Consider the following 15,524-nt stretch of genomic DNA (forward strand, 5'->3'; position numbering starts at 1 on the left):
GATGCTAAGCACAATGAGATTAGAATGGATGCCAATCTTATTATTGCTAATGTGGAAAACAAAATCTTATAGCTTTATTCAGCTAATCTCATCTCAGGTAAGTATTTCAAGAAGTGTGATAATTTGGCATTGAATTTTGGCATTTCTATCAATTATGAGCCTTTGGTTAAAATCGAAAGGATTGTGAGGTTGTTAAAACCTTTGACTCTCTCTCTTAAACTTAATACTGATGGTTTGGTTGGGACTTCTTCTACAGGTATGGGTGGCAATATTCGTAATCAATATGGAGACATTATTGTTGCTAATGCTGGTCCTTCAAATCCTTGTAAGGTTATTTTTTTTGAACTTATGGGTCTTTCTCTGGGCCTTGATCTCTGCCAGGGGTGAGGTATTGCTAATGTTTCTATAGAGGTGGATGCTTTGCTGTTAATTCAAATCATTCATAATGAGTTTGCGGGCAATCCCAAATTTTTCTATATTATTAGAAGAGTTAGACAATCTCTTTCTACCCTTAATTATACTATTGCTCATGTATTTCGGGAATGCAATGCCTATGCGGACTGGTTGGCCAAATTTGGTTGTTATCTTGACGCTAATCTGGAGTTTGGCGAGTCTACTTTGTCTTTTCTCTTAAGAGGTTTGGTTAAACTGGATAAAATTGGCTTAACTTATATTAGACTTGGATGATGGTTGATCGTTTGGTTCATTTTATGTTTTGGTTGTTTTGCTTCTCTGTTTCTCTGTTCTCGGGTAATGTTTTTTTTTGTTGTTGTTGGAGCTCCAGGTTTGTGGTGTTGGGGTTTTTCTATTTATCTTTATTCATTTTGGATGGTTTGAATCTGACTTCATTTGGTTTGGTTTCATTATGCTGGATGGTGTTTGGGTTTTCTGTGCATGCCTATTATATCTTTGGTTTTGATTTTAAGTGGTTATTCATTTCTTGCTCCTTGTGGTTTAGGCCCAAGTTAGTTAATTATGCTGGTTTGATTTCTATTTTGGTGGTTGCTCATGTGGTGGGCTTTTTTGTTTTTTGGTCTGGTTGATTACCAGGGGCTTATTGGTTAATACCCTTGATGCATGGTATACTGTCCATCTGTTTTATTTCTTGGGTGGTGCCTCTATTGATCCTGAGTGTATTTCTTATAATCAGGCTAAATACTTTACCTATTTTTTACCAGTTCTTCATTCAGATATTAAAGATTTTTTATTTATTTTGGTTGAGAGCAACATTCTATTTAATTATGCTAGGGACAGATTGGTTTTGAACAACTTTGGTATTGTATTTCACCAAATTTTTCTATGCTTAGCTTATCTACTAATTCTGGTACTTGCCATCTTCTTTTAGTTTTTTTTCTTTTGGATTGGTATTTTGTTTTTATGCAGGTTTATTTTGGCTTCGAGGCTATTTTTTGGCTGAAAGACTGTGATGATTGATCATATTTGGATCTTTCTCTTTTGGGCGCTGGCTAAGCGCTACCTTAGATTGTATCTAGGCAATTTTATATTTTGGATTAGTAGGGGACAATCAGCTCTTAGGTTCTTTTTTCTTTAAATTTTGTAGCTCTTTGAGCATTAGTGAGCTGAATGTCCCCGTGAGGACTTTCTAATTTTGATTTATATTAACGCGTAGGCCCCTCTGGGGGTTTCCCAAAAAAAAAGGGGGGTAAAAAAGCCATAACATTTTTTTTTTAATGCACATAAGGTATCACCAATAAATAATAGGTATTTTTTTCTTCTTTTCCTTTTCATATATTTCTAGGTACATAAAAATAAAAATATTAGTAGTTTTAACATGTATGAATATTATATATATATATATATATATATACACACAACTCAAATGTTCCAATATAAAAATCATTCATATGTAATATTCACAACATCATTTAGATCTATATATTATTCTATAGTGATTTTTATCGGTGTCAATATACCTCTAAATTATCTAAAATAATATGTAACTTAACAATCCTATTGAAAAATTAAATTACATAATATGATCAGAATAATCTGCTTAATAATACACTAAATGTTATGAGATGAAAAGTTTTAAAATCTCAAGAGAACAGACTTTGTATAAAATTCAACCAAATAAAATACCATAATTCAAATTGAAGTAACAAAATGAAAATTTCATGTAGGATAACTATAGCCTATCTCAAAAGACTATTGCTCCCAATTCTTCTCTCCTTTTTTTCTCTTGCTAGCTCTACTTATAGCACTAACAGCTAAAGAATGAAATTGGCTACGAAAATTAGATTCTTGAAGTATTTTATGGGTTTACATAAAATAAGTAAAATGAGGGTACATTTATAATTATAAAATATATTCAATTTTAATTAAAAAGTTTAAGTGAATCCTATAAATTGAATTATTGGGTTTTAAGAATTATAAAAAAAATTATTCAATAAGAACTACAACGTGTATAGAACATTCTAGTGAATATGTTTTATAAAACAAAGTTTAGATTATTTTAAAAAATTAACTTTTTAAAGATGTGCTAATTTTTAAAAGAAAATAAATGTAATAAACATCTCCTATTTTTATACCTATGATGCTTATTAAAATAGGTAAAAATATACATAAAAAAGAGTGTTATGTGCTCTACATTATGTTGAAGATGTTTTTTCAATTAGACTTAAAATACGTCAAAAAAATTTAATTGATTACAGTAAAGTCAATTTTAAACAAATTTCTCTTAAAATCAAATCACAAAATATTTTACAAATAAATTATGTATAAATATAACATTAAAAACTCACAGCAAATTAGTAAATACTAAAAGAAACTTGCAAGTTTTAGTATATCCAAGTCAAGCTCCTTTATGTTCATCCAAATAATATAAAAATTATAATTATAGAGAATATTTGAAAGTACTCCTTAGGGTGTCCCAATCATTTTGGTGAATCTTAGAAGGATCTAAAAAGTCCTAGATGAACCTTCAGCTAATAATAAATTATTTGGCAAAAAAATATAACCAGATTAGGAGAAATAATAGTTCTTTTAGAAAGAGTAAATTTAAGGGAAAGCATCTACCTTAAGAGTTCAGGAAAGAGCTAGCCAAAAATACATCATAAGTTTGTTGAATGTGCAAGATGGATCTGTAGTAGTTGATATGCTTGTAAAGATCTATGGTCTGATTATAATGGTCAATTATAGGTAATTTGAACCTCACTAAAATGTGATACTAATGAATTGCATCAGTCAGAGGTGAACACTCTTGAAAGATAAGATAAGGGTGAGTTGGTTCTTTCCCTCAAAGGGAAATTCTTTTTAACAGGGCATCACAGCTCATCACTTATAACATAATGAAGGGAATCAATAAAGAAATATTGATTTAAGACCCTCATAATTGATGAAGGATTATGGTTTAACCATGCAAATTATGAAAACGGTTGAATTGGTAAAATTTTAGAGACCATGATGAGACTATAGAGAAAAATGAGTTGTAGCATGATGATGATGATAAGCTTATGGGTGACATTAAATGGATCAACCTCAAACTATTGCTGTTTTTTTGTTGGGATAACTTCATTGTATTTTGGTGGTGCTTTTTATAATTTTTGTCAAAGGATTTAAACTTAAAGTTCTTCCATCCAATGCATAAAATCATCCAAAGCAAGGCCTATGTGACCTTCATCTCATAATTTGTATTGCCCTTAATTAAGGGATTGATTGTTAACTATTAAAAACACAATTGTTGTAGTACATATGCAGGAATGATTCGTATAGGCAAAGCCAAACTATTGCATGTTAGAAAATTTTTGGTGATTGAGATAGAGAGTTTTACATCCTAGCTTTGATTGAAGATTCATCACATATATTTAAAATTATTCCAATAAAGGGCACAATAGTTTGTATGTGAAAATCCTAGTAAGTAAAAAGATCATGGCGCTCACACTATTAAAAAATGTACATTTTGTAGCACTTAAAATAGGCTTTTGTGGAAGTTTTAACTAACACAAAATAGTTTCAAAACTTCTACATGTCCACTATAGGTTATTTTCACTACAACACCATTTCATAACAGTTTTACAATTGATGGAGAAGAATTGAAATGCGTTAGTTTTTGCGGTGGTTAAAATCATTGCTATTCTTAAATATTTGTGGTAGTTAGAACCACCACTATTTTTATTATCCAAATCAATCACAATCAAATAAATGATTATTATTGATTAGATAGGATTAAATATTTATTAAAGATTGGATATAAGTTTGATTGAAGGTCAATTTGAAGTGTGATTGAATTTTGGATTGAATGCTGGATTCAAGCTTGAATTGATTAAATTATGGATTGATCGACGGTTGAGTTTATTAAATTTTAGATTTATTAAAGGTTGAATTGATTCAATTATGGGTGGATTAAAGGTTGAATTGATTGAAGTCTGGATTGATTAACGTTTGGATTGAAGTCTAAATTTATTTGAAGCTTGAATTAATTGAAGTCTGGATTGATTGAAGGTTGAATTGATTGAAGTATGGATTGATTAAAGTATAGATTAATTAAAGTTTGGATTAAAGTCTAGATTTATTTGAGTTTGAATTTATTAAAGTTTGGATTGATTGAGATTTGGATTGATTAGAGATTGAATTGATTAAAGACTTGATTAAAGTCTAGATTGTGGCTTAATTGATGCTTTATTGAAGTTTGATTAGAGATTGATTAAAGTTTGATTGAAGATTGATTGAAGTTTGATTGAAGACTATATTTAGGTTTGATTGAAGGCTGGATTAAGATCTGGACTGAACTCTGGATTAAATTCAAGATTAAAGTTTCAATTTAGATCTGGATTAAATTCTAGGTTGAGATTGAATTGATGCCTGGGTTGAGATTGAATGGAAGTATGGATTGAGATTGAATTGAGTTCTGGTGATTGACTCCAAAATGGTTGTCAACCATCATATCAATAGGTATAAATCAAGATAAGCCATGATGACTTCTTATAAAAATAAGGACAACAGTGCCACATCGGAGTATGCCTAACAACACTGAGATGTTAGCTCATTTTATAACACTACAGCACCCACACTCCAAGTGTTGCAGCGCTTGAGCTAACTTTTGCACATTTTAAAAATAGTTTTTGAATTCTTTTATTTCAAGGGAGTGAAAGCTATCTTAAAGTCGTATACTTTAGAGTGTCATTATTTAGTGCTATCTTAGAATAAAATCTAAGGGATGCTAGAGAAAGGCAAGATACCTTCAATTGGAGATCTTAACCTATGTTGGGAAAGCAATTCTATTGTTAGAGGAATAATGATTATGTAGAATATCAATTGATTCTTTCTTGCGAAATTTATCCTTATTAATTCTCATGTATCTCTTCTTATATGAATGAAATGAACACTAGTATGCTTTTTTTGTTATTCGTGTCTAGCTAAATCTCTGCGTTTTGGGCTAATGACGTAAACATATAGCAAGTAATAATATTGACTCTTGTTCCTTGTATTAGTTTATAAAGAGTTTTAAATCTTCCCCTCTTAATTTAATGCATATAGTGGCAATATGTATAATTACTATATTGTGTGATATATTACCGTGATAGAGGAATATTAAAACAAATTGTTGGTATACCATGGTATAGGCGTTAAACTTTAAAATTTGATGGAGAAATTATAATTATAAGAAGACCATAAACCTTCTTTTTTACACCAACAAGCTCAATAGATATCTAGGGATATATATGCTTTGATCTACATCTAAAAATTAAGAATCTTATTAGAAATACTATATTATTTTGCATTCATTAGTTAAAAATATTTTTTATATATTGGTATCTTTTTTATCTTGCAAGTCCTCATTGAGTGGAAAAAACTCAAAAAGAATCATTTTTATTTAGTAGGATATCTCATGCAACTATATTGGACAGTAGTAGCTTAATTATAATTAAGCAGAACATGTCCTTGTGGGATCGACAATTTTCTCTATAACTTTATTACTTGATAAACACCTATACTTTAGTATCTAGTGGACTTTCATTATTTTTATGTGAAAGAAAACTTAAGCATATTAAAAATTGCATGTTAGCACTATTTTGTAGCGACCATAAGCGAGCCCCCACATCGCCTGATTATGCTCTTTTTGACCTTAGTCGTCCGGCTATGGTCTTTATGACCTCTATCACACATCGACTATGGTGCCCCATGACCTCCGTCACCCTACTATGATCCTATCAACCAAAAAAACAAGCAAATGTTCTCTTGAGAACTCTTCTTATGTCATTGGATTCCTCCAACTCAAACAATGTAATATATATATATATATATATATATACTCCCTAAACTAAATTATCACCTTCCCCTGAGGAAGGATATCATTTATAATCACCAAAAAACACCAATGGAATCATTTAATTATGCTATGCCGCATGGTTTTTCCCTTTTCAAGGTTTTCACATAAAAATTCTAGTGTATGATTGTTGTACCCTTCTCTTTCATCACTAGATTTTCTCTTTCATCTGTGTGTGTGCCAGATTTTCTTAGGTATAGAGGGATTAAAAGTATTTAGTGATGCTTCACTAAAAGGATTCGCATTAGTTCTGATGTAGCATAGGAAAGTCACAACATATGTTTCTAAGCAGTTAAAATAGCATGAGAAAATTATCCGGCATATGATTTAAAGCTTACTATTGATAACACAAAATAAAGAATACTCCAACAATTGTCTTTTTAAAGTAAATAGTTTCTAAATCTAAGTTTTTTGTGCTGGAAAGAAGAAACCATGAATCATAATTAAAGGAGCGCCACAATGCCACATGCTAAATATACTTCTACAAGATCTATAAATGCTAAAAAAAGACATGTATGGCCTTGAATTGGGCATAAACATTGGTGCACTGGTCCTCCTAGTCGTTGGTCTCTATTGCACAAACCATGCTAGCACAAAATCTTGTAATAATTGTTTAAGATTTCTTTATAAAAAATAAGTAAAAAAAGTAAAAATTAAAAATGGGGTCCAAAAAATTAGAATAAAATCCCTTTTTTTTTTTTTAATTATGAAACTTTTCTCACTCCCTTCTTCTTGATCCTACAAAATGTTTCAGTGAGCCTTAACCAAATAAGAGGCATATGAGAAAGAAAATGCAGATTATTAAAATCCTAGCAATGACACTCTGATCCTCCAATTAAAATAAAGATGATCGTCATTGTTGCACACATGAAATATGGGAAAATTTTTAATATGATTATAATTCCTATAATAAAGACTTATTCATTGTTTAAAAATAAGGGGTTAAGGAAAGGTGTTTGATGATTATAATCAATTCAATGAGGTTCTAGTCATCCTCAACAAGACTTTGATTTCAACCATTATCACTTAAACAATGTAGATTATTTGGTTCTTTAATTAAACACAGGAAATTTCCAACTATGCCACCAAGTGCATGATTTTGGTCCATTTGGATTGAGAACAATGCATTTTGTTATTGTTGGATTTGTATCATCTAGGGGTTTCTAAGTATGCAAAAAATATAGTTTAGATGGTCTCAAAATTGATAATAAAAGTTTTTCATTCAAACATTTGAGTGTTTTCAAATCTCATTATTGCATTAAAATTTATGTTTGTGATATATAAGCATCAAACATACTTAATGTCCCACTTCTAAATAAATAAAATAAAATTAAATTAATTACACATATATTTCATAAAAGAAGCTATAGTTTAATGCAAACTAGATTTCCACACATTGACATGCTTATTGACTCATTAGAGATACTAAGTAACCATGGAAAGACTATTCATGATAAGTAGCAACTAAACATAAATCATTTTTTCTAGTTAATGTTAGACCAAAAGCTTCCTCCACATCTAATTCTTGAGGACTCCTACCTCCTGGAAGCTCCCAATCGAAGTAGAAGAGCAGTTGTGCAAGCCAAAGCTCCATGCTTGCCAATGCGAAAGAGATCCCCGGACAAATCCTTCTTCCACCACCAAAAGGAATATACTCAAAGTTTGCTACTCCAAAATCTAATGTTGTGTCTTCAAATCTCTCTGGTCGAAAAATCTCTGGATCTTCCCAATATTTTGGATCTCTCATCATAGCCCATGCATTAATCACAACCCGACTTTCAACTGGTATTGTATAGCCAGCTAATTCAACTGTCTCACGACATAATCTAGGCACCAGGAGAGGGCCAGTAGGATGTAATCTAAGAGTTTCTTTGATAACTTGATTTAGGTATGGAAGTTTGCTTATGTCTCCCTCTTCTATTGTTCTCTTTCCATTTAAGACTTTTCTTACCTCTAATTGAGCTTTTAGCATAACTATAGGATGTCGAATGAGCTCTGTCATAGCCCACTCAATTGCAGTAGATGAGGAGTCAGATCCGGCAAGAAATATATCCTAGGAAAAAATTTTAAAATAAATTGTTAGCTGAAAACACAACTCAATTTTAAGCTATGTTCACACCTTATAAAGACCAAGATAAAAATGTTATATTTTAAGTAATTTTTTTCTAATTACGGTGAATTTTTTTATATTTAGTCGCACTTTTTTCAGAAGTAATAAATATTAGTTGGGATTAACATCAAATAATGCTAAATAATTGATCAGATTTCAGTCATCACAGTTTCATTTTTTATAAAATAGAAATTAAAGAATAAGTAAATAGCATTAAATTATGATAAAAAAAAACGAGGCTTCTCATTTTTTAATTAACATTATATTTAAATTCTCAACGTCAATTATATTTAATTACATTTTATTTGTTTGCTTAATATTGAATTCTAAATGAATAAAAGAAATAATATATTACTTTGAAAATCTATTTAATTTATGAATGTTTAAACCTTTCCTTTCTCAATTTTAGAGATTTAGGCTTCGTTTAGGGTGGCTCTTTTGTTGCTTTCTAAATCAGCTTTCTAGTACAAAAATTTCTAGTTAAAAAAATTTTTATACCGAAAAGCTTTTTTAAAAAGCAGTAAGAAAGTCATCCCAAATGAAGCCTCAGGCTTTTTTAGACAACTTTTTATTGCTTTTTAAAGCAACTTTCAATTAGAAAACAATAAGAGAGTCATCCCAAACGAATCCATAATTAGCATAGCTTAGAACTTTGATTGTGCGTCATATTATGATGTAAATTATATCCGGATATGCTTGAAACATAATGGATTTTCTTTGAGATTAGCGCATTTATATAGGAAGAATATATATTGCACTAATCCCAAAATAAATAAATAAATAAGGCATATCCTAATATATAATTTATATCATAATATTCTGACACATTTATTTTTCATTGAAGCACTTACTAATATGACAGCTTTGACATTTTCCATCGTGAGTGATAAACCCATCTCTCCATTTCTCTTAATTCTCAAAAGAACATCAACCAAATCTTCATTCATATCATCACCATCCAATTTCTTCCCCTCGTGCTCCTCAATTATCTCATTCAGAACACAATCCATTTCCTTGTGAACTTGCTCCATCCCATGCCTCAATCCACTTATCTCACCAACAAAACTCCACGAAGGAAACATATCAGCCACATTGAATCCTGAGAGATACTCAAACGTCTTCTTCATCGCCAACAAAAACCTCTTTTGTTGTGTGCTTCCTTTCCCAAATGCAGCCCTCGCAATTGTAGCATTTGAAAGGGATAAAAGCATCTCTGACAAATTCACAGGTGATCCCTTCGCCATCATAATCTTCTCCACAAGATTATTTCCTTCTTCCTCTCTTATAAACTTAAAAGACATAACTCGCTTTAAGCTAAACAATTCAACAGTACAAATTTTACGTAGTTTTGACCATGTTTTTCCATAAGGTGCAAGGCCAAAGTCAGCGTAGTTATATAGGATTATCTTGCCTACCATTAACTTAGGTCTTGAAGAAAATTTAAGGTCATGGGTTTTGAAAATATCACGAACGAATTCACTAGATGTGATTACTATGAGATCGATCTCACCGAGCTTGAGGTGGAAGAGAGGACCGTAGGTTTTGGCTAGGTTTTGAAGCCTACGGTGTGGGTGCTCGCCTAATAGCTGGTGCAAGTTTCCAATGATGGGGAGCTTCCATGGACCTGGAGGGAAGTTGCTAGGATTGGAGGTTTTGTGAAGCGTGGGCTTTTTTATGAGGAGAATTATGAGGAGAGTGCAGAGGATGGATGGAAGAAGGATTGATAGAATTGATAATTCCATGGCTAAAATGTTATTGGATGGATTGATTAGTTGTAAGGCGGCCTTTTTATACTGTATATATATATCTAGAGTTCAGGCGAACCACAGCATTTGCTTTGTATAAGGGTAGATGTAAACTAAGTTGACTTTAATAATTAATAAGTAAATTGCAGCATAAACAAAGCAAGTTTTTTTATTTTTGCAAAAAAGTCTAAGCTTTTTTTTACTAAATCAATGCAAAATTTCATTCATAAGACAAAACCACATTCAAATTGTGCAGCCGGCCATAGAAAAGATCTATATATGAAAAGATTCTATGTAAAAAGACAAAAGTTAATTAAACCCAAGATATTGATCATCCATAAACTCTTAACAATGACTAATAACATCATAATAAATATCGTTAGGTCATATAACAATTATGACGATATATTTAAGTGATTTCTATCAATATTTTATTTCTATCAATATTTTATTAATTACTCATATATTTCATAAAAGAAGCTATTATTTGACCCAAACTAGATTTCCCCATATAGACATGCTTAATAACCAATTGGAGATACTAAGGTAATCATGGAAAGACTATTCATGATAAGTAGCAACAAAATATAAATCATTTTTTTTTAGTTAATGTTATACCAAAAGCTTCCTCCACATCTAATTCCTAAGGACTCCATCCTCCTGGAAGCTCCCAATCAAAGTAGAAGATCAGTTGCGCAAGCCAAAGCTTCATGCTTGCCAATGCAAAAGAAACCCCTGGACAAATCCTTCTTCCACCACCAAAAGGAATATACACAAAGTTTGCTACTCCAAAATCTAATGTTGTTTCTTCAAATCTATATGGTGGAAAAATCTCATAATCTTCCCAATATTTTGGATCTCATATCATAGCACATGCATTAATTACTACCTGACTTTCGACCGGTATTGTATAGCCAGCTAATTCAAGTGTTTCACGACATAATCTAAGAGTTTCTGTGATAACTTGATTTAGGTATGTGACCTTGCTTATGTCCCCCACTTCTAATATTTTAAGCTAAACAATTCATCAATATAAATTTTATGTAGTTTTGACCATGTTTTGCCATAAGGTGCAAGGCCAAAGTCAGCATAGTAGTTGTGTGATTCCATGATTGAAATCTTATTCGAAAGATTGATTGGTTGTAGGGCGGCCTTTTTATAATTGTTATTTTTACTTATATATATATAAGAAGCAGTAAGAAAGTCGATCCTTATATATATATATTTCAAACGGATTGCAATATTTATTTTCTTTGAAGTTAGATGTCAGCTTTGATGGAGACACGGTTTTTTTAATAATCTGAACTTAATAACTAAGACTTTATTCGGGATGGCTTTCTTACTGCTTCTTAAAACAGCTATATACTAAAAAGCTATTTTAAGAAGCAGTAAGAAAGTCGTCCCAAATAAGGCCTAAGTTGTGATCATTAATGAATTTGAGATGAATTAATTAATATGTTAATGTCTACATAAACAAAGGAAGTTTTTTAATTGGCTAAATCATTGAAAAAATTCATTCATAAGACAAAACTACATTGAAAATGTGCAGCCGGCCATAAAAAAAAGATCAATATATATAGGGAATAATTCTAAGTAAAAGGCTAAAGTTAACTCAACCAAGATATCGATCCTCCATAAAACCTTTAAAATTGCTAATAAAAAACTTACTTGATATCGTTATATCATAAAATAATTATGATGATAAATTTAAGTGAATTCTTATGGATATTATTTTATTTATTTTTATTATCTTAACGCCAAATTAAATTTTGCACTCTCCAATTGCCGTTTGAACGCAACAAGCCTGCTAACAAACTAGTTTATTGGGATGACGTGCGACCATGGATAGAAAAAAAATTATGTTATTGAATCCTCAACAAAAATTATTCATGATGGGCTATAAGACCCGTGAAAATACTTTAAAATGTGTGAAATATATAAATTATTAATATATTGCATAAATCTCGAGGCATATTTGAATTAGAAACTTTCGAAATTAAATTTGGGACCATCCGAAATCCAATTTTAGCAAACTTATAGTCAACAAAGATGCCTCGATGAAACGAGCCCAACGACATCAAAATTAGTCCACTGAGCCAAAATGGGCTCACATCAAAGATTTGAAGAATAGGTGATAACTTCATAGCATTAATTGAAAGACCAAATGATGTCTAAATATGACATGCATGGAGTTGAATCAAGCGGCTCGATGAGGCGAATCCCATGAAACCTTAAGATCTCATGATTCCAACATTATCTAGGTGTGTAAATGTTGAAGAAATGATCTATGATTGAGGGAATTAATATAGATCATTCGATGGAGTGCTCTTGAATTTTATTATATTTATAGGACATGTTACTCTCCAAAAATATAAATAGCCGCCCACCTTCACATGAAGGAAGAGAGGGCTTAGACCTAAGCCTAGAGATCCAAGAGAGCTCTAAAGCTTGAAAAATCCATATGGTCAACATGAGAACCATCACCGAAAAACCCATGTCGCCCGACCACTACTGTTGAACCTCTATCGGACCATCACCGCCAAATCTCTCCTTGACCACTGGTATTGGACCTCTGTCTGACCACCGCCATCTAATATTTTCTTGTCAACCATTGTAACATGTCATCACCTGTCTACAAACACCAAACATCAATTACCTAACTACTGCCCCCTCAACCATTATCGTCCAATTACTACCCCTCTAACCACCATCACCCAACTACCATCCATTCAACCTTTACCACCCGACTACGGTCCCTCCAACCTTCGTAGCCTAACTATGATCCCTTTTTATCATCGCGCTCAACTACAATCCCTCAGGCCACCATCGTCCGACTATAGCCCCTTTGAACACCGTCGTCTGACTATGATCAATTAGGCCTCATTTGTCTGATTACGATTGTAATAACAAAAAAATTATTGTAACGAATTAATTAAAATTATGAAATGTTGGACTATAACATTGTGGTATTATGCTTGAGAGTGTTGCGGAGCTCTATTTTATATTTCACAATAACCCATATTTTTGCATGTAGCGCTGTAACTATAATGTCGCGCGTCATATACTCTATATAAAGAGAGGAAGGAGAAGTTACTTCAAGGCCTTTTCATTTGTTGCTTCTATTAAAAAAATTATTTTGATCGTTGAAATTAACCTCTATCCTACATTTATTTTCATTGATTTCAATTTCTATGATTTTATCTCTCCTAAATCTGCTAAAAATATATTATTTCCTAACTTAGCATGTTTAACCCATATAACTTATTATATGTTATAAATATAGTTAATTTGAAATTTTTGATTTACTCACATTGCATTTTTAGTAGTTAAATTGTATGTATGAATTTCTATAAAAAGTTAATAGTCAGCATGCATAAAATGATAAAAAGTTGCTTTTACTTATTTCTATGTCATACAAGTTAACTAGGGTTTTAACAAGATAGGGAAGCTCAATTATTGAAATGTGACACTAAAAGGTGATCTGATATGAAACATCGAAGAATGAATTAATAGAGATTCATACTGTAATGTAACACTATAAGAATAAGATATAGAAGATACAAGATCTATAAGATATAATATATACAAGATGCATGATACAAGACTTACAACACATGATATATAATATGATTGATTGGTGATGAGTTTGATTGATAGATGAGATTGATTGACAAATGAGATTGATTGACTAATTAAATGATATAAGAAATATGACCAATATGTAGTAAGAATGATATGGTAATGATACTAATACATAATGTTTGACAAAATACACATGATATATGATACATATGATAAGATTGATTCACTTGATATAGAATTGATAAGTATTTATATGATAGATTATTATTTGTATGGATATGAATTCTTATATGTTGTTTTTATTTCATGCATTTATTTCAGTTGTAGATTTTGGTAACTTATTGAGCTTTCATGCTCATTATGTAATTTCTCTTTTACTTTCAGCTAAGGGTAAGGAACCAATTATGTGAGATTAATCTGGGTGATAAGTTTAGGTTTTCTTTCTATTTTTCTTATTCATTCATATTATAGTCATGATGTATTTTATGGATTGGTTTTTTTTTTGGTTAAATATCATGGCTATTGTATAGTTTATTTTTTTTCTTTTGGCTATATGTGTAGATATTGGATGAATAATAATGTATTTATGTTTTCCTATTTAAGGGTGAAGATGAGAAATGGTAGATAAGTTAGCAATAGAAGAAATTTTAAAATTATATATATATATATATATAATTTTGAGTACCTTGAGGCGGGAGATCGAAACTTTAAACATGGATAGATTTTGCATGAATAGAATTCATGTGGAATGACACTACAGGAAAAACACCGTTTACCGGCGGTTCGCCCGGCGGTGCGACCGCCGGCTAATACCGGCGGTTACCCGGGGGTTTCATAACGACCGTTTTATTTACCAATCATTCCAAGACTTCAACGACTCTATGAATCAATGAGTTCAACAGGTCATATGAGATGACATAAGGAGAAAATAGCAAAAAGTGATGTTCTTTCTCATCCATCAGATGTTGAAGCGTGGAAACATTTTGATCAAGTGCATGCTTCATTTGCTGCTGAGCCCCGCAACATAAGATTGGGATTATGTGCTGATGGTTTTACACCCTATAGTCAAACAGCTACACCGTACTCTTGTTGGCCAGTTATATTAACACCATACAACCTTCCACCAGAGATGTGTATGACTACTCCGTACATGTTCTTAACTCTTATAATACCTGGACCACATAATCCGAAAGCAAAAATTGATGTTTTTTTGCAACCATTAATTGACGACCTCAAGTTATTATGGGAAGAAGGAGTGCTCACATATTGCATATCAACAAAACAAAAATTTTCTCCTTCGAGCTGCATTGTTGTGGACCATTGGTGATTTTCCAGCCTATGGTATGTTGTCTGGTTGGAACACAGCAGGAAAATTAGCATGTCCTTACTGCATGGAGAATAGCAAAGCTTTCACACTAAAACATGGAGGTAAAAATACTTGATTTGATTGTCATCGTATGTTTTTACCTGCTAATCATCAGTTTTGGAGAAATAAGGAAGCATTTGTTAAAAATAGAATTGAGCGGTCGCCTCCTCCATCCAGATTAAATGGTGCTGATGTCTTACAGAGACTTTCTGACATTCCAACAATTATTGATTTTCCAATGCTATCAGAGTCTAAATTTCCTGGTTATGGTGTTGAACATAATTGGATTAAGAAAAGTATTTTCTAGACATTACCATATTGGAGAACTAATTTGATAAGGCATAATCTAGATGTTATGCACATTGAGAAGAACTTTCTTGACAATATTTTTAATACAATTATGGATGTTAAAGGTAAGAGTAAAGATAATGTCAA

The 15,524-nt window shown here is 31.5% G+C and overlaps 1 protein-coding gene across 1 annotated transcript; it reads right to left on the reverse strand.

Annotated features, from left to right (window-relative positions):
* Positions 1-7,712: 7,712 nt before the first annotated feature.
* LOC110114009 (premnaspirodiene oxygenase-like) lies at positions 7,713-9,711 on the reverse strand. The gene is made up of 2 exons (XM_020846758.2): positions 9,248-9,711; positions 7,713-8,339 (listed from the first exon to the last, which is right to left on the reverse strand). The coding sequence occupies exons 1-2, from the start codon at positions 9,695-9,697 to the stop codon at positions 7,731-7,733; spliced, it is 1,059 nt and encodes a 352-aa protein (XP_020702417.2). The 5' UTR covers positions 9,698-9,711; the 3' UTR covers positions 7,713-7,730.
* Between the last annotated feature and the right edge of the window lie 5,813 nt (positions 9,712-15,524).

Source organism: Dendrobium catenatum, unplaced genomic scaffold (genome assembly GCF_001605985.2).
Source record: "Dendrobium catenatum unplaced genomic scaffold, ASM160598v2 fragScaff_scaffold_621, whole genome shotgun sequence".
Classification (NCBI taxonomy): domain Eukaryota; kingdom Viridiplantae; phylum Streptophyta; class Magnoliopsida; order Asparagales; family Orchidaceae; genus Dendrobium; species Dendrobium catenatum.